Source organism: Arvicola amphibius, chromosome 13 (genome assembly GCF_903992535.2).
Source record: "Arvicola amphibius chromosome 13, mArvAmp1.2, whole genome shotgun sequence".
Lineage (NCBI taxonomy): Eukaryota > Metazoa > Chordata > Mammalia > Rodentia > Cricetidae > Arvicola > Arvicola amphibius.
In genome coordinates this window covers 62,269,131-62,288,733 of record NC_052059.1, presented here as the reverse complement: position 1 = coordinate 62,288,733, position 19,603 = coordinate 62,269,131, and the positions used below count along the sequence as shown (strand labels likewise).

Sequence of the window (19,603 nt, the reverse complement as noted above, 5' to 3'; positions counted from 1 at the left end):
AATAACATGAAGAAAAACTTCAAGACATGCAAGTAGAAAGAGAATTACTAAGGAAAACACAAACTGAAATAAAACTGGAAATGTATAACTTAGGAAGTCAAGCCAAAATCTCAAAGATAAGTTTCACCAAGAAAGCACAAAACCCAGAAGAGGGAATCTTGGGTATTACATCAAAGTAAACTAAGAGGACACCACGGGGGAAGGTGTCCTTTATGACAGCATGGATAAGTTATGGATGCTGATTCCATCATACAGTGTGCATCCATGAGCAAGCCATGCTCTCCATACCCAGGACACCAATAACCCTTGTAGCTCTGACTGACTGGGAACTCACTATGTAGCCCATGCTACTCACAGACAGAGATGGATCTCTGCTAGTTCCAGACAGCATGGACAAAAATTAAACTGGGGAATGCTGGAGTTAAATAATGCCATAAATCAAATGGAACTAGCAGATGTCTACAGATTATTTCATCCAAACACTAAAGAACATATTTTCTGCTCAGAATATCATGGAACATTCTTCAAAATTGATAACATACTAGGAAAAGTCTCAACAAATATTAAAAAATTGAAATAAAATGCTGTATTATATTTGACCACCATGGTTTTACCTGGCGATCAACAACAGCATAAACTATACAAAATCATGAAAACTGAAAAACTCAGTACAGAATTAAAAATGGATTAAAACCAAAATCAACTTAACACTAAAATATTTTTTGAATTGAATGAAAAGGAAAATACACTCTATCCAAAACTATGGAACACAATGAAGGGAGTTTGAAGGGGCAAGTTCACAGCATTGAGTGACTGCCTGAAAAAGATAAGGGAGTTCTCATATCTGAACTTAACAGCACATCTGAAATCTCTAGAAAAAGGCTAATTAATACCCCCAAAGAATAGATGGAAAGACTTAACCTGAGGGCTTAAATCACTGAACTAGAAACAACAAAAATAATTACAAAAATCAACAATAAACAGAGTCGGTTCTTGAAGCCTGAAGAAAATCAATAAGACTGAAAAATTATAAAGCCTTTTCAAAATCATCTAAGACAAAGACAGAAAATTTGGGATAACTATAACCAAGAAAGTGAAAGACTTGTATAATAAAAACTGGAAATTAAGGACAAAATTAAAGAGGAAATCAGAAGATGCAATAATCTCCCATGCTCATTGATCAGTAGGATTAATGTTGTAAAATGGATATTCTACCAATAGCAATTATTAATAAAAGAATAAATCAACAATGTTGTATATATTCTGAATTTGTTGTTTTCATACAAAGTTGGAGATTTTTATTCCAATTTCTGTGAAGAATTGTATTATGATTTTGATGGTGATTGTGTTGAATATATAATATACACTGGAGAAAAGACAGCATCTTCAACAAATGGTGCCAGTATAACTAGATGACTGTATGGATCAAGGACATAAATACAAGATCTGATATCCTAAATCTGACAGAAGAGAAAGTGGAGAAATAGTCTTGAACTCATTGGCACAGAGGAAGATTTTCTGAACAGAACACTGATAGCAGAGGCGTTAAGACCAATGATTAATAAATGGGACCTCGTGAAGCTGAGAAACTTCTATATGGTAAAGGACGTTATCATTTGGGCAAAGTAGCAGCCTAGAGAGTAGGTAATCTCTCTATTATTAGTTATCTGATGGGTGCTTAATATCTAACACGTATAAATTAAAAGCTGAACATCAAGAAAACAAATAATTCAATTCAAACTTGGGATAGAGAACTAAGCACAGAACCCTCAAGAAAATGAAACAGAAATGGCTGAAAACCTTTAAAAACATGGTCAACATCTTTAGCCACCAGAAAAATTTAAATTAAGTACTTTGAGATTTCATCTTATACCAGCCCGAATGACCAATATCAATAAAATAGAGCATGTGCTGTCAATGATGTAGAGAAAGGGTGACATTTATTGCTGGTGGGAGTAAACCTTCTCTAACCACTATGGTTTCCAAGGAAGCTAGCAACCAATCTACTTCAACATCTAGCTAAGCCATTCTTGTGTATATAACCCAAATATGAAAATACTTGCTGATTTATATTCACTGCTGCTCTATTCATCATAGCTAGAAACTGGTAACTGCCTAGATGTCCACAAACGGATGAATGGATAATGAAAATGTGATATATGTAGACAATGAAATATTATTCAGCTATTAGAAATCATAAAATTCTCGGGTAAATGAATAGAGCTAGAAAACATCCATCTCAACTGAAGTAGCATAGATCCTAAAAGATATTGTGTAATTTCTCTCATATGTAGATGTTAGCTTTAAGCTTTCAATATACGTAGTTATTGTCCAGATAACTGCAGAGGTTGCATACCAAGTAAGGGAGTTGGGGAAGGAGAGACTCCTCAAAGGAATAAAAGATAGGATATGTTGTTGTGGAGAGACAGGGATACTAGGAGGAGATGGAGAAAGGGGTAAAGGAGGGACTATGGGGAGGACAACTAATACTAAAGGACGTTTGAGAAACCAATGTGGAACCTACTACTGTAGAAGATCCTGAACACATATACATGTTTGAAAGGGATCTAAATGGAGTTACTGAATAACAGCGGAGACAACTAGACATCTTATGCCATCAAGTAAAACCTTCAGGCTGCTGTTGGGCTGAGGCGGGCTCGGTCTGCGGGGCTCGGACCGGGCCGGTGGCTCTTGTGCCGTCCCGGGATCGGGGCGCACACCTCCAACCCGTGAGCGGGCTCGGTCGGGTTCGGTCGAAGCGTCCGGGTTCGGATGCGGGGCAGAGAGGGGTGTGGCGTGGAGGGGTTCCGGATCTTCGTCTTCGGGGGTTCCTAGAGGGTTCCGGGTCCTCGCTGGGCTGCAGCGGGGCGGGCGGATCCTCGGTGCAGCTCCTCTGGACCCGGGCCCTCGGGCCCCGCGCCGAGCGCGCCTCTCCCCCCTGCCTCTCTCCTCCTCCGCTCCGTCTCCCACTCCACAGGGCTGTCGAGGATGCAGGGCCGAGCGTCGTCCGCGTCTTGGTTGCTGAGGTCAGGGTCGGTCTCCTCGACGATGCAGAGAGACATGTTCCGGGGGTCCCGGGGGATGCCCCGGATGCCCGAGGGGTTCTCCGCGGGGAGGTTGGGCCGCGGCTCCAGTATGGGAGGAGGGTTCTGGGTGAACACGAGTTTCCACAGGGCGATGGCCGTCTCACGACGCAGGGCCCGCTGCTCGTGTTGAGGGTCCAGGCCAAACTGAAATGTGAACCGGTAGAGATCCTTGAATCTATCTTCTTGCTTGGCTTCTGCTGGGAGGCTGGGGAACTGTGCACGGATCCCATCGATGCTGTCTGCACGGATCGCTTTACAGCCGTCCAAAAACTCCTTCCTGGTGAGCTGGAACATGTGGGCCGCCCGGAACTTCCAGGCCAGGAGCAGCACTCGAAGATCCGTGGGATCCACACCGAGGTCACGGCGGAAGCGCTCCATGCCTCCCACCAGGATGGCATCCTCCCACCTGTCCCGGTGGCGCCTGAACAGTGCCTCCGACCTCGGCAAGGGAGCCTGCTCAGCGTCGGCCTTGGGCTTCCCCCAAGCATCTCTGGAGGATGTCGGCAGCCGGCGGGCCTCCGCGGCGGCCCTGTCCGCTCTCCTGGCGTCATGGACGACGATCTCCCCCGACGGTGTGAAGTAGAGTAGCGCCTGTTCTGCGCGGTGGCCGGCTCTCCGCCGGCTGTGGGACCTGCTGCTGCTGTGGTGGCGGTCTCCGTGCCCGCTGCCTGGGGTGGGTTGGGGCTTCTTCTTGCACTTGGTGGCACGCTGGCCCATGGTGGCGACGTCCTGGCTTCTGGACCGGCCGCCTCTGGATCCGATGCCCTGGTTGCCGCCGGCCCCGCGTGGGGACTTCGCGGTGCCGTCGGGGAGGGGAGCCGGCCAGCGGCTGCGCCGCGGGGTCCTCCAGTCGAACCCTTTCTGGAAAGGACGGCCGCCCGGCGGGTGCAAGCCACCTATTATACCCCCGCTTGCATTTCCAGGGCGCCACCCCCGCCCCCACCCCCGCCCCCACCCACGCCCCCACCCCCACCCCCACCCGCGCCCCCGCCCCCGCCCCCGCCCCCACCTCTTCTGCCGCCGCCGCCACCGCGGCCTCCTCCTCGTCTGCAGCCCACCGGCGGCCCCACAACATCTCACAAAAGAGAGAATTTAACTGGAGCTCGCTGACACTTTCAGAGGCTTAGTCCCAGCACGGCGGGAGGCACGGCGGCACGGCGGCACGGAGGGAGGACGCGGCGCTGGAGGAGCTGAAAGTCCGACGTGGAGATCAGCAGGGAGCAGGGACGGAGAGACGCTGGTCTGGACCCCAGTGACTCACTTCCTCTAACAAAGCTGCACCGGCTCCAAGAAGACTGTAAACACCACCTACTGATCACAAATCTATAAATATCTTATTCTACGGGGGCCATTCTTATTCAAGCACCCACGCTTCCCATTTACCTCCCTTTACTTGGCTCCCCCACCCACCCCCTCCACTGACTCTTCCCTTATCCTGCTGTAACACTGGATTCCATTTTCTCTTTTTGGAGGAGCCCCTACCCTGCCAACCCCTTCGTCGATACCTGACCTCTGTTTAGATCCTAAATGAAACACACACGTAAAGACAGCATCCGTGTATAACGTGGGGAAAAACACATTATTATTTGTCTGTTTGGGTCTTGGTTACCTCGCTTAGCCGGATGTTTCTTTTCAATTCCATTATTTACCTGCAAATTTTATAATGACATTTTGTTTTCACAGCTGAATCATACCCCACTGTATGAATGGATTATATTTCCATTATCCCTCCCTCTCTTGATAGACATCTAAGCTGTTTCCACTTTATGAGTAGTTGGGGAGAAAAGCCATGAGCGTTGGTGTGCGGACGGCGGGTGAGGCCCTTTCCGTGTGTGTGCAAGGGTGGTAGATCCAGCTGGAGCCAGAGGTATAATATCTGTTTTCAACCCCGAGAGGCCTCCTCACTGATTCAGTAGCGGCTGTGCCAGTCTGCACTCCCGCCAGCCATGAATATGTGTTCCTCTTTCCCCACAGCCTCGGACGCATGGGCTATCATTTCTGTCTTTCATCTGGGCCATTCTGGAGGGAATAAGATGAGGAAACCTCCAGGCAGTTACAGGTTTTGTTGCTGTGGTGGTTAAGGATGTGAAAACCATCGCCTGCTCTATCCACACGCAGTGACACACTCGTACGTGTAAAATAAAGCAAGCAAATCGTTACAGAAAAAAAAAAGTTGAAACGAAGAAACCGGGACGGGGCTGGCGATGAGGCTCTGCAAAAGGCTCTGCAAGGAAAGGCGCTTGTCGCCAGGCCTGACAACCCGAGTTTGGTCCTCGGAACATTCATGATGAGGGGAAAGAACAAACTCCAGCAGGTTGTGCTTTGACCTCCAGGGCACACCCCTCCAATAAATGAATAAAAACTACTAAACTGCCCAAATTAATAAAATTCTTACAAATAAACAAACCATTGGAAAAAAAAACAAAACAACAACAACAACAAAAAAAAACCTTCAGTGCCAGGAATGGGTGATACTTTACTGAGCATCTGGCCAAAGAGGCCCCATGGAAACCCCCAAATATATTAGGTTATTTCCAATGCCAGTGATTACTTTCCATAAACTGATAGTAAGGCTCTACTGCTGAAAATAACATTCACTTCTATCATTAAATATGGAATATCTGAGCTAGTGCCTAATTATAAATTTTGCCTTTATTGATTAGCCCTCTTGGTAGTAGAAGCTATTCTGCTTGATACCAAAAGATAAAGGTAATCAGCAATATTACCAAACTACAAACCTGTGACTGACAACAGCAAGACATTCTAGTTTAATAATAAAATGTTCTGGGAGCAACCAGCCACTTTGTGATTCCATGAGATAAAGCTCAGACCTACACTGACAAAGTGGCTTAGAACCCCAAACAGATATGTCACGGTCTTAAGGGATGCCTATTATTATTATTCTGATAAAGGAAGATAGCAATAAAACATCTCTTAATGGCAGCTGGCTATACCCACAGATCAGTGCCATGTCCAATCCACATCAGAGAAGCTTCTTCTTCTAGTAGATGGGAACCCCCAAGTGCACAATGTGGAGAAAGTGACAGACATTGGAGCATTGAGTCCTAAATGGGATGTTTTGATTGAACCCCTCCCCACAAGGCTCAGAGAGGTATGATGGTGAGGAGGCAGAAAACCTGTAAGAGCCAGAGGTGATGGATGACTCTAAGGAAACAGTGACTTCCAGGCACAGAAGGACTGATGTACATATGAACTCAAGTAGACTGTGGCAGCAAACACAAGATTTGCACAGGTTCAATCCTGTAATCCTAGGACTGAGAGGGGGAAGCGTGCATATAATTCTTTGAAAGTTTCATTTATGCATATAACATATTTTGGACATATTCACCCACGCAACCTTCCTCTCAAATATATATATATATTTCACTGGGTTCAATTTATGCTGCCAGATTAGAGACTGGAGTTGGGCATTCACTGAGACATGGTTGACCAAAGGGGTTCCAGTTCTTAAAGCAAACTGACTCTCATTCCCCACAAGAGATCAACTGTCAACAGCTCCTCAGAAGCCCCGCCCCAGAAGGGGCGTTCACTGGGGGCTCAGCAGTCTACTCAAGTTCCACAGGCAGCGCATGCGCGGTTGGGCGAGGCTCTTGCTGGGGGAGTTACCGGGGCTCCTTCAACACCGCGGAGCCTCCACCTCTCCCCAGCCGCGCCGAGGAGCTGCCGCCTATCGTCGGTCACAGCTAAGGCGCGGAGCTGCTTGGACTTGGCCGCGGGTGACCCCGGGAAGTCGACCAGTGAGGGCTCAAGTTAGATGAGGAAAATCTGGGCTTGAGGAGCGGTCGCGCGCAATGGCTTCTCCGCCTCGGTTGCCCTTGGCCATGCGCGAGATGCAGGACTCCGGTCAGGCGAGAGCAACGCGAGTGGTGCACTCTTCTCCCTAGCATCCGTGGCCAGGGGTGGGTGGCTCCGCCACCAATCCCAGCCTCCATGGATCCGCATTCTCCTGCTGCCAGCTTCAGTGGCTCCTGCTGGGACTTTCCTCTGAGGGACATGTTCTCCTGCAAGTGTCCAGGGAAGGATTGAGTGGGTTTATTGTTTACGTATGTAAACATGTACAATGATCCTATGTCAGAAAGTAGCCCATGGAATTTGTTGCTCCAGTCTTACAGCTGCTTCTCTGATGCTCTTGCACCTGAGGTAGAGCTCGGGGTTATTACTACCAGGGGAGGGATCTTTCCAGTAATTCATTTCAGAGGAGATGATGCCTGCTATCATGAGCATCCTGTAAGCTGCATATAAGTCTGGGAGCACAGATGGAACTAAGGATATTCTTCCCTCAAATGGGATGAGGAGAGGAAGCTTGTTGCCGTCCCTCCTTGAGCTGTTATGTAAAGGTCTTTGTCCCTCATCTCTTTCTTTCTGCCAGGTTTAATCCTGATACAAAAGACAGAAGCCATACATCTAGTCCCAGTGGTAGGAATTTGCACCATAAAATGAACAATTTTAACTAAAAGTCTCAACAAGGTTCTTTGTTTCCTTGAAGAACAAAAATGTGTATAGGTCCATGAATATTTTTTTCCATTTTGAATCTGTTGTTTTGTTTGTGAGACACAGTTTTATTGTTACATAGTTCTGGCTGTCTTGGGAATCACAGGGTGATTGTTTATTTTTAGGTATTATGCTTAATAGGTTTAATCTTGTTTGATTTGAAATAAACAAAATGGAATAATTCTACATGAAAACTTTCCTACAAAAGAGTATTTACTCTAGAATAGTCTAGATTAGTCTCAAAAATGGATATTATGTACCTAATCATTTTATATGTTATATTTCTCTAGCATTGTAATAAATTCATTTTGATTTTTTTAGAAGTACATTACAATACTGATCAGAAGCCTTTTTGCAGGTAAGGTCTAAGAATACAATAATACTAAGGAAATAAAAAGATAACAAGCCAATTATTGGTTGTATTCTCAGATAGATACTGATTTATACACTCAATTTTTGTGCTGTTTTACAATCCCCATAGTAGTATCAATGTATTTTAGCCTGAAATATTGTTGTTATCAGATTGTGGACATGAGGTGTATATTCAACCATCATTTCCCACGTACCAATTCTGTGTTTTGGAAAATGAGCCTACTGATGATAACCACACTCACTATGTCCATCTGACACTCCTTGCCTTTTCAAAATCTTTCTGAAATCAGCTAGTGAACTAGACCTTCATCGCATTTATATTTCTGAGAGCTGACAGAATTTGGGATCTCTCTGCATTATCACAGAGTGTTACAAGAAATCAATAAATTGTTTACCTCCTTTGACACTATCTCCACATGCAGAGGCCCTTTGGTTCTGTATAGGACCCTTTCATAGATGATGGTAGATCCCATGCCTTCCTCCTACCACAGTGCTCCATCCATCGCTTGTCCATTCATGTGAGCTGTTTTCTACAGTAAAGAAGTCTCTGGATCTCAGTAGATTAACTGAATGTAGAGAGCCAAACTGTGGCATGTTTACTCTTTATGTGTCTGTAAAAGGGGCTTTGTCTTTCCCATCAGTAAGACATGAACATAGAGTAGAAGGCCCTTTCTGTCAGTGATCTGCTATCTCAGACACTGATTTGGCAGAATATTAAAGGTGGTATGTCAAGCTAGTTCTGTGCTCATCTTGATTACTTCCATAATAGAGAAAAATTGTGTTATCATTTGTGGGGTCATGTACATTGGATGCACATTAATAAATTGCTTATTTACTTCATGCTAAAAGATCCAAAAGGCATCACAGTTAATGTCCAAAGTGCACATTCATAATTTACAGTTGTTCTATGGTCCAAAAACAAACCTTGTGAGAGATAGAATCACATGCACTGAGAGCCCACAAAGTAACCTGAGACAGAGGGGTTCTGTGATGCTCTAGGAGCAGAGGATGACACCAGAAGAGGAATCGGGGTACTAATTACATTGAGCACAAGAGTGACCATCAGTTACTACAGTATTAAAAAATGTGCTGGAGAGAAACTACTGTCTTTGGTGTTCTCTCTCTCTCTTTCTCTCTCTCTTTCTCTCTCTCTCTCTCATTTATTTCTGTGCTATTGGGAGACTAATTTGTGTGGACTAAATTCTTTCCTTTCTTTCACATGGGAAAAAGTTTAAAAGAAAGTGTCACCAAACCTAATCAACTGATTGAAGGACAACTTAATGCTTGACTGTAAATCTCTAATGTATGTTAGAAAATAAAACAACAAATAATCAAAGCATTTGGAAAATGTTTTTATATGAATATTAAAATATTACTTTATAAAATATGCCACAGCAGTGTACGACCACCTGGAGAGCTGAAGTCAATACTTAAGAAGTCTATTTAGATCAGTGGAGGTAAGAGTAATCATGAATACTTTGCTGCTACTTCCCTAGTTTCATAGCAACTTAATTCAGTCAAAAAAGAAACAAAGAAAATAAGTTATAAACATAATTTCATTTTTTTAAAATTTGCCTCTTAATGTTCCTCACATTCAAAATTATTTAAGAAATGGTTTTCTGAGAAATGTCAGTATCAAACTATAATTCTGAACCATGTTTGTTTATTTAACATGAGCCTCTGATGCACACAGTGTCTTTGCATAAATAAAAGGACCTCTAACTAGCCCACAGTATGTGTCCTCTAGAGTTATATGACAGCAATTTTGCTTGGTATTAAATGGATTTTCTTTCATTTTTATAATAAATACATTGCAATTATGCTACATATATCACTGTCAATAAAAGGTGATCGTGTAAAAAATAGATTTACAGTATTCAATTACTTTCATTAAGGATTTTGAGAACTAAATTTAATGCCATTTTTATGGGTTTTGTTCCTTTCTATAATTTCTCTATTTAGACATATTAGACAATTCACATATGATTTTATGTTTATCTTTAATTATCTGCTATTTAATCTATTTCTTGGCATAAGAAATAATAGGCTTGCTCAACTTTTTTTAAAAAATGGACTTTGAGTCCTGTAGGCAGTGCTGAAGATTGAACATTGCCATTCTAAGCATTCTAGACCAGCGCTCGCCCTATGGACTATACAGCCAGCACCTTTTTCCTTTGGTTTTATTAGTGTAGGATATGGTGATACTTGGTTTATATGCTGATAGACGTAATTACCAGAACAGTTTGCCACAGTAGGAGGAAGGCTGAGAAAAGAGCATCATTCTGCAGTGGACAGCACTGACTGGTCCATTGAGTCTGGATAAGATTCTAAGAGTGGGAGGAACACTACAGAGTTTGGGCTTTCAGCAGCTGTTACCACAGTGTCTTTTCCACCTACCTTGCCTATGGAAAGCACAGCATCAAGTGAATAGGAGTACATGGAGTGCAGAGGGTCTGAAAGAGTCAGTATTATTGTAATGTGGGTGACTGTCCTTTACATTATTTCCACACTGGATTTCCTTTGTGGTGAGAAGGGTTGATGGAGGTCTCTTACATCCTAAGACTCATTGGCAGTCCATTTGTTGGTGGAACAAATGCTCTGCCTCAGCCATAGGCAATGCCAAGGAGGTTATACTGCAGGTTCCATACTGTGAATGAAATAAGCAAAAATTTGCTTTATTCCTTTGTAGAGGGTGGGCTGTTAGCATGCAGTGAAAGCTACTCACTTGAAGCTGTGTATGTGAAGACACAAATGTTTCCTGTGAGGTACTACTACCTTGAATTGCTGCCTGGTCCCCACATTTCTTCCATTCTTCTCATCCTAGAGACACAGTTCCGGGTGCCTAACTACTGCAGGGGGCTTTGCAATAGCTCTTACCATGGGAGGTGATAGCAGCTGGTGCTGAACTTCTTTGTACTGCCTGTGGGTGAGGGACCAGAAGCTAGAACTGAGGGGGCTTCTGCAGCTTCCTCAGAAGCACTTGAGGAGAGTACACACAGTGCCCTCTCTCTGTGTGTTGCTTTGCCACCCTGGCATCTGGAAATTCTTTGCCCTTGGTCTTCCTGTGTTTCTTAAATTCTGCTATGCTGCAAAGAGTGGTCCTCATAGACTTAGCTACCTTGTGTCTGGAATTTTCATCTTCAATGAAATAAGTTCAACTTAATCTTTAGAGAGGCTCTTTTCACTTCCATGCAAGATGAGTATGCTCACTTACAATTCTCCTCACAGCACTAGTCCAGAGACAAATCCAGCAGCAGCAACATTGTGTTACCACGTTAACACTTCAGCTTGTGATATTATTTCTGATTAAGATGTCAGTGTCTCTTTTTGATAATGCTCATGATCATAGGAGTTTTGTACACCAATTTATTATTAGTATCGACATTTGATAAAATTGTCTCTATTGAAAACATACAAAGAAGTGTAAATTAAGAGATATCCTTGTATTTATTGTTTATAAATCAGTATTCACTTTAAAGGCTACACAGATTCAAAATATATGTAGTAATGAAGCATTAGCCTTGGCATTCAATGCTCTTTTTTTCTACAGTTGCTTATAACATATTTTGCCTTTCTACTCTGTAGATAATGGAAGAAATGAAGACCAGCTCTCACTCGGGTAAGAATGTTTGGATTGTAAATACAATGAGTATTTAGAGAATATAAAGTTCAGAAGCTGACACCATGTTTTCCTCTGTGTAAGATAATTTTAGCTTCTTGATTATTTGCTAATGAAAGCTGAATTATGCCTCAGATACAGTGTGAAATGCTGTTAGGAATCCCTGTCTGTGCAGGTGATTCAATGGTTAAAGTGCTGGCTGTGCATATGGAAGAATGGGAGATAGATGCCCAGGGTCCACATGAGCCCTGTTGGTCTTGTGCGCTTCTAGAATCCTGGGGAGCTTATGGTGAGATTGCAGGTGGAGACAGAGCATCCCCTTACATTTTCTGGATGGCTTGCCTGGATTGCTAGCCTTGCGCTTGCATTCATGAATGAGATTCAGCCATATAACTAAGGCTGAGGGTGAGGGTCGACACCCAAGTCTGTACTCCAATCACCACACCTACACACTGGCACATATGTATCTGAAATCACACATACTTACAAATACATGGCACATTATATACCATGTGTACATGTATGTAAAGATATTAGTTTTCAGGCAATTAATCATGTTTACTAGTATGATTGGGGCAAGTTGTCTGCTGGGAAGAATGTAGGCAAAACTCTCCCAGACTTTGCTGAAAGGATCACCTCAGAATGGCCTCATAGACATGCTTCTGTTCAGCAGGTTTATTTCCCTCTTAATGAGTTCCACCTCTGTGGTGAATCCCAAGGTAGGTGGAAGTTAGAAAAAGAAAGTGTTTAGTCCAGAGTTTGCCAACCAGAAACCCTGAAATTTGGAACTTTTAGCTGTAATTCAAATCAAGCAAAACTGAGGGGGCAATGTTGCTCTCCTGTGTCCTATAAAATGACTCAGAAATACCCATGACTATAAAGAGTTTCAACATATATATGTGGACACACTATCAAAACATGGCTTCAAAGCACCAAAAGATGGTGACTTCTGAGACTGATGTCAACTTAATGCTTAGTCATAGAGTACATTTCATGTTTTCCCAAAGCAACTCCTTTGGAGAGAGTGAGATGAAAGGAAATGCCTAATTTTTCCCTTTTTTTCTTTTTACAAAAAAACAGGCCATGGCGCTTTAGGTTTATGGGAACAAATGAAATAGGAGCATTAAATGCTCAAAACAATCAGTTACCTCAACCATCAGAACAAGTGTGTGCAAAACTCGCCATTCCCCCCTCTTATGTGTTTGGATGTGTGTGTGTGTACGTGTGTGTGTGTGTGTGTGTGTGTGTGTGTGTGTGTTGCATGTGTTTGTGTGCCTGTGCCTGTTGCATGCTTTTCACATTTCTCTGTGCAGACATGAAGGAATGAGGAGGATATTGGTGTCTTGCATCATTCTCTAACTTATCCACTTGATGTAAGATCTCTAACTGTCCCTGGAGCTGGTCTGGCAGCCAACAAGCCCAAATGTAGCCTGTCTCTTCCACCCACAGTACTGGGGTTACATGTGCATGTGTCTATTCCCAGTTTTTTATGTGGATGCAGAGGATTGAAACTCAGGTTGATCTGTGTTGGCAGCAAACATTCTTATTGTCTGAGCCATCTCCAAAACCACTGGCTTTCTAATTTTTATTTTTAAATAGAACTATGAGTGAGTCTTCAGTGAATGTTACATAGATTGAGACAAGTTGAAACTGCAAAAGCAAAAACGGGGGTCAACAGTGAATTACATAAATGCAAAAATGTCACTTAGTACAAGATAACAAATCTTTCAACAGAGATGCTCTAAGGACCAAACGCACCCATCACTGCATGTTTTTATTCTAAAGGCTCTCTGAAAACCCTGGTAGTCCAAAATCTACAACGGAGGACAAGGCCAGTAACTCTGCTATTAAGGTAAAATTCTCCTTTGTGAAATTTGTTTTCTTATGAATTTTGTTAAAATGCAGCAGTAGTCTACCTATCACAGTTTTATATGGAAATTTGGTCAGAGAAAAGTGTTTGGTATGAGTGAACGATCCTTTCTATCAATTCCAGTGAGCAGTAAGTTCTTGCAGAGAGCAGTGGCCCACTAAGAGAATGAACTGGGAACACAGGGAGTGGAAGATTGAATGCAGTTCTCAGATATTAGAAGGTGCCTGGTGCTTGATCAAGGACGGTTTGCAGAAATAAATACACATTAGACTGATTTTAAAAACAAACTGTGGTAATACGTCTGAATACATTTTAAAGGATCCAGTTATTGTAGTGGTCCAGGCATCACCCAGGTGCCTTTTCTCTCAGCATAATTGCAGGTAGGTTTTCTCTTCATTTGGATATTCCTATTTCAGGATCACAGATAAGAGCATCTCCTCTGTTTGTCTCTTTGCTTCTGTGTTAACACTAGCAAGAAATTGTGGAAATTTAGCTATTTGTAATCTGTTCTACCAAGTTTTCATTATGAAGAGATTACAGTGTGTTTTCTATTTGATTCCACTAGGAGGATATTGAAACCTCTTCCTCCAGGTACACAGTAAGTATTTTTTCCCAAGTAGCCAGCAGATGTAGATGTTAATATTCAGTTACCATATAGTAACACTTTAGTTTCTGAATATTTGCTCTGTATTTGACAATAGTATACACTCTGATTCTTTGCATCACGTTCACATATTTAAAATATTTTATGGTTATAATTAGACATTTATGTGTTCATAGTAAAGTGACCTCATCACTGTGAGCTAGTGGAGGTGAGGAAACCTGTTTGTATCCTGGAGCCTTAGAGTAAGGGTTGTGTGAATCAGAAGTTGAATATTAATGACTTTTGAATGGGACTCAGCAGAAAAATGGGTTTCTATAAAGCAGTTTCACAGATACTATGATATGGAGGACACTAGTAAATGAGAGTTTATTTATAAGTGGAATATAATATGTACTTTGCCTCCCAAACATAGAAGAGAAACAGCGATGAAAGGGGGGCTATTAAAATTAATAATCATTTCATATAAGATGCAGAAATTTTAAAATATAGTGAGTTCAGTTTCCTCTCAGTCACAGGAGAAGGCCAAATTTCTCAGTTCATGATTTTCCCAATCTAGCTAGCAAAATGATTTTTTAATTATCGATGATATCTTAGTAATTTGTAAATAGATAAGCATAGTAGAAGGGACTTCACTTTTAAGTAATAGTTTCTACTTTTCCTGTTTCAACACTCTGTCCTGGTAAGGAATAAAGTAGTTTTGAAATTGTGCACCCAAATCAAGAGTTCATTTCCCAGTCAAGCCAGGAAAGTTGATCTTCTGTCTTGTCATTGCAGATCAAAGAGAAACAAATTCTGTATTCCAAGAAGATTGCTGCAATGAAGCAGAGGGACCAAGCGGAACTCTGTCAATCAGTGATGGACCTCCGTTTTTTGGGAGAGGCACTGCCTGAGAAGCCCAGAAAAAAAACCATGCTTGCTGGTAATTTGTATTAATTTGAAAAGTAACATATTTCCTTGTGAGAAGAATGTTGACTTTGTGTTTCTAAATCTGTATAGTTGCAAATCATGTCAGAGAAGACAAACAAAGCCTTGAAGATATCTTTCACCTCCTTCATATTCTCATTCCTGGGAATACCCATGCTAGCCTGTCACCTTCTAAGTCAGTAGTTCTCAATATTCCTAATGCTCTGACCATATAACACAGGTCTTCATGCGGTGATCCTAACCATAATACGAATTCGCTGCTCCTTCAAAACTGTAATTTTGCTAATGTGACAAATCATAATGTCGATATCTGTGTTGTCAGAAGGTCTTAGATGACCTCTATAAAAAGGTCCTATGATCACCAAATGGGTTCACAGGTTGAGAATCCCTGTTCTAAGGGGTAAGTGATAACAAATTGAACCATGGAAATAAAAATCAGAAAGTGAGTAACTTTTATCACAGTTGTGGAGGACTCATAAAATATAGAGAATAAAGAATCCTGGAGTCATAACTGTCAACATGAATGTACCTAACACACATACAATGTTTGAAACTAAATTATTTGATGTGTATAAATATTTTGCCTGCATTCTCTCCATTCACCTTCTGTGTGTGCTGCCCACAGTCACCCAAGACAGCATTCAGTCCCCTGGAATTGGTGTTCCAGATGGTTGTCAGCCTATGTGTGGGTGCTGGAATGAAGTCCAGGTCTCTGCAAGAGGAACAAGTGTCATAAACTACTGAGCCATCTTTCCAGTCCCCATAATGAATATGTTTGATACACAAATAATTAGAATATATCATCAGTGGAAATGAGTGTCAGTCTCAGGATGTTTGCTAACTTCCTAGGTCTCATCAGTCTGCCAGTTTGACACATTGAAATCCAGAGAGCACAGAGGCAGGACAAACAGCAATAGGAGGCTGGTGCACACCTTTAATCCCTGTACTCATGAAGCAGAGTCTGGCTGCTCTCTGTCAGTTCAAGGAAACCCTGGTCTCAAATTTATTTGAAGGATGAGGGAGGCAAGGAACATGTCCACCTAGCAGAAGTGTGGAGGTCAAAAGGTAATATATAGAGGAGTAAGTTTTCTCATTCCAGGCTCAGGTATCAAATTCAAGTTGTCAGTCCTGCTGGCAAGTGCCTACATCCATTTAGCCATCACACTGGCTCTCTGATTTACACTTGGACTGAATTTTTTTAGCATTCACACCCACCACCACCACCACTACCACCACCACCAGCACTACCAGAACCACCAGAGCCACCACCACCACCAGCACCACCACCACCACCAGCACCAGCATTACCACCGGTGCTACCACCACCACCACCAGCACCACCACCACCAGCACCACCACTGCCACCAGTATCACCAGCACCACTGCCAGCACCACCAGCAGCACCACCACCACCACCAAAAGCATCACCACCACCACCACCACCAGCAGCACCACCACCAGCACCACCACCAGGACCACCACCACCAGCACCACCACCAGGACCACCACCACCACCACCACCACCACCACCACAACCACCACCAGCAGCACCAGCACCAGCAGCACCAGCGCCACCTGCACCAGCACCACCAGCACCACCAGCACCACCAGCACCAAACAAGAGAAAATAGTGACAGAGAGAGAAGGGATATCATGTGTTTGAATACTTTGTTACCATTTAGGAGATTGGTTAACCTTTGTCATATGGTCTCATTAGCAGAAGTTTTTCTGTGGTGCGTCTTAATGGTTATCACTACTTCTGGAACCAGTTATGAATTGTCTACTTCCCTGTCTACCAGCATGTGAGAAGCAATAGACCATTGCCACAGACAAAGCTTCCCTGTTTGCTTTCCCTACATCAAATGCTGCATGGAAAGTCAGTCAGTTAGAGCAGGGAAGGCAAACAGTAGTTCCCTGTAGCCATGAGCCTTCCTTCCTTCCTTAAATAATCTCTGTGAGATATTTTGTCACAGCAACTATAAAAGTAATAGCCTTCTTTGTTTTTTTTATTTATTTTACTTTTTTTCATTTATTTTAAAGAAAATCTTTTTTATTTTACATACCAATCCCAATTCTCTCTCCCTCCCTTCCCCCTGCTCCCCCCAACTCCCCACTACCCCACTCCCCATCACCTCCACTCCCCATTCATTCCTCATAGAGGATGAGGTCTCCCATGGGGAGTCAACAAGTCTGTCATATCCCTTGAGGCAGGACCAAGGCCATCATCCCTGTATCTAGGCTGAACATCGTATCCCTCCATAGAGAATGGGTTCCAAATAGCCAGGTCACACACTAGGGGTAAATAAATCTTGGTCCCACTGCCAGTGGACCCACAAAACTGACCAAACCATAGGACTGTCACCCACATTCAGAGGGCCTTGTTTGGTCCTATGCCGGTTCCCTAGTTGTCAGTCAAAAGCTAGTCAGCTCCCACAACCTTGGGTCAGCTGTTTCTGCAGGTTTTTTTTTATAATCAACCTCATACTTGAACATGAAGCAATCTCAATAGATAAAAAAAGTGGTCTTATTGGACCACCTATGTGTTAAAGTTAGAATTCAACAATACTAAGTGCGAAAGTCCCATATACTCATGGAAACTGAAAAGTTCTCAACAGAATTACCCCTGGATCAAGGAAAAATATAAGGGAAGCCTTTCTAGAATTTAATGAAAATGAATGCATGACATACCCAATTCACTGGGATACTTTGAAAGCAGTACTAACAGGAAAATTAATAGCACGAAGTGCCTACATAAAAAACCCAGAGAAATCTCACACTAGCATCTTAAGAGCACACCTGAAAGCTATAGAACAAAGAAGCAAACTCACTCAAGAGGAGTAGACACCAGGAAATAATCATTTATAGGACTAAAATCAATAAAATAGAAACAAAGTAAACGAAACAAAGAGTCGATGGGACAAAGAGATGGGTTTTTGAGAAAATCAGCAAGATAGACAAACCCTGATTCAAACTAATCAAAAGAAAGAGAGACAAAATCCAAATTAACAAAATCAGAATTGAAAAGGGAGACATAACATCAGCCACTGAGGAAATCCAGAGAATTATCAGGTCATACATCAAAAACCTGAATTCGGCAAAAGTGGAAAATGTAAAGGAAATGGACAATTTTCTTTGTGTTTTAAACCCCTCAGATGGTATAAAGCAAGCAGAAGAGCTAGCTCTGTTTGTAGACCCTGCTTACACCAATTGCCAGTTTCCAGTAGAAATGGCTAGCAACTAGCTAATTACCTTGAAGCATCTAAGTTCAACATTAGGAGAGACAGGGGCAGGCTTGACATAATTATTCCACCGAATGAAACCATTAGTAACTGTAATTTTAGTATTTTTAGAACCAAACTCAAATGTTGTTTCTTTTAAGCCTAATTCAATTGGGTTTCTAAGTTAATATTAGCTATTATTTATGATCAAAGTGAGTAATTGGTCAAGGGAGGTCTTAGCAGGGAGACAGATCTCAAGTGATTTTAATAAACAAACATTTGGTTGCCAGACATCTTCCAAGATTTCAGTGAAAAATCATTAGCATATAAATTGACATGATTAATACAAATGGAAATTTTAGACTAATGTAGAAATTTTAGGCTGATACAGAAAGCAAAAGGTAATGTGATGAGTGTGGTGACCATGGAGTGTTCCCCTTGGTGTGAAGGGACCAACGTCTTGGGTATGCAAAGGATTAGAATACAAACCACAATATACAAACCACAATATCACTAACAGAAATGAGAGTTTAATATATTCTTAAGGCCAAGAAAGCAAAAGGGCAGTTGTTTCTATCCTTCAAAGTTGTGACTGAAATAAAAGCAGACATCACTTTTATGACATTAGATTTGCATAAAACCATATTAACACACGAGTTTTCCAGAACCCATTACCTGGTGATTGCATTGTAATGAGTGTAAAATCACCACCTGATCTAGATAATGTCTGTATCCCATGCTAACAGAATACTAAGCAGAAGTCTTCATGAAGAGTTACAGTCAGACATGCTGATAAATGACACAGGCTCCAAGGGCACAGAGATAATGCTTAGCTTAGGAGAAAGAAAAGGCTCACATCACAATGAGTTTTTCTCCATTTTCATTCTGAACTGATAAAAACCAATCTCTACCTCTCTCTCTGTTTCTCCCCCTCTCAAACACACACACACACACACACACACACACACACACCTTTTCATTAATAATCTAGAACACACACAGAGATACACACACATACATATGCCTGCAGTTCAGAGCCATTACATTGCAATCCTATTGATCTGAGTTCCATCCCAGCGATCACAACAAACAACAAGCGTCTTACATACGTAATCTCAACATCCCTAAATCCAGCTTGGAGGCTGAGAGAGTAGAACAGCTATGACACTTACAAACCAGCCAAACTGGAACACAGAGAGGCTCAGAAACATTGAGAGACCCTGTCTCACCCAGTGAAAGCAGAGAGCCACCTCCTGAAGGTTTTCCTCTGCCCTTCACACACACACACACACACACACACACACACACACACATACATGCATTCATGCACGCATGTATACACCCTCATACTAGCATAGCACAAACAGGCAAATTACTTCAAGCACATAAGCGCACACA

At 42.4% G+C, this 19,603-nt stretch overlaps 1 protein-coding gene across 1 annotated transcript; it reads right to left on the bottom strand.

Moving 5' to 3' along the window:
- Positions 1-2,831: 2,831 nt before the first annotated feature.
- On the bottom strand, positions 2,832-3,803 carry LOC119799867 (DCN1-like protein 3). The gene has a single exon (XM_038309707.2). It carries the CDS (start codon positions 3,801-3,803, stop codon positions 2,832-2,834), a length of 972 nt encoding a protein of 323 aa, XP_038165635.2.
- Between the last annotated feature and the right edge of the window lie 15,800 nt (positions 3,804-19,603).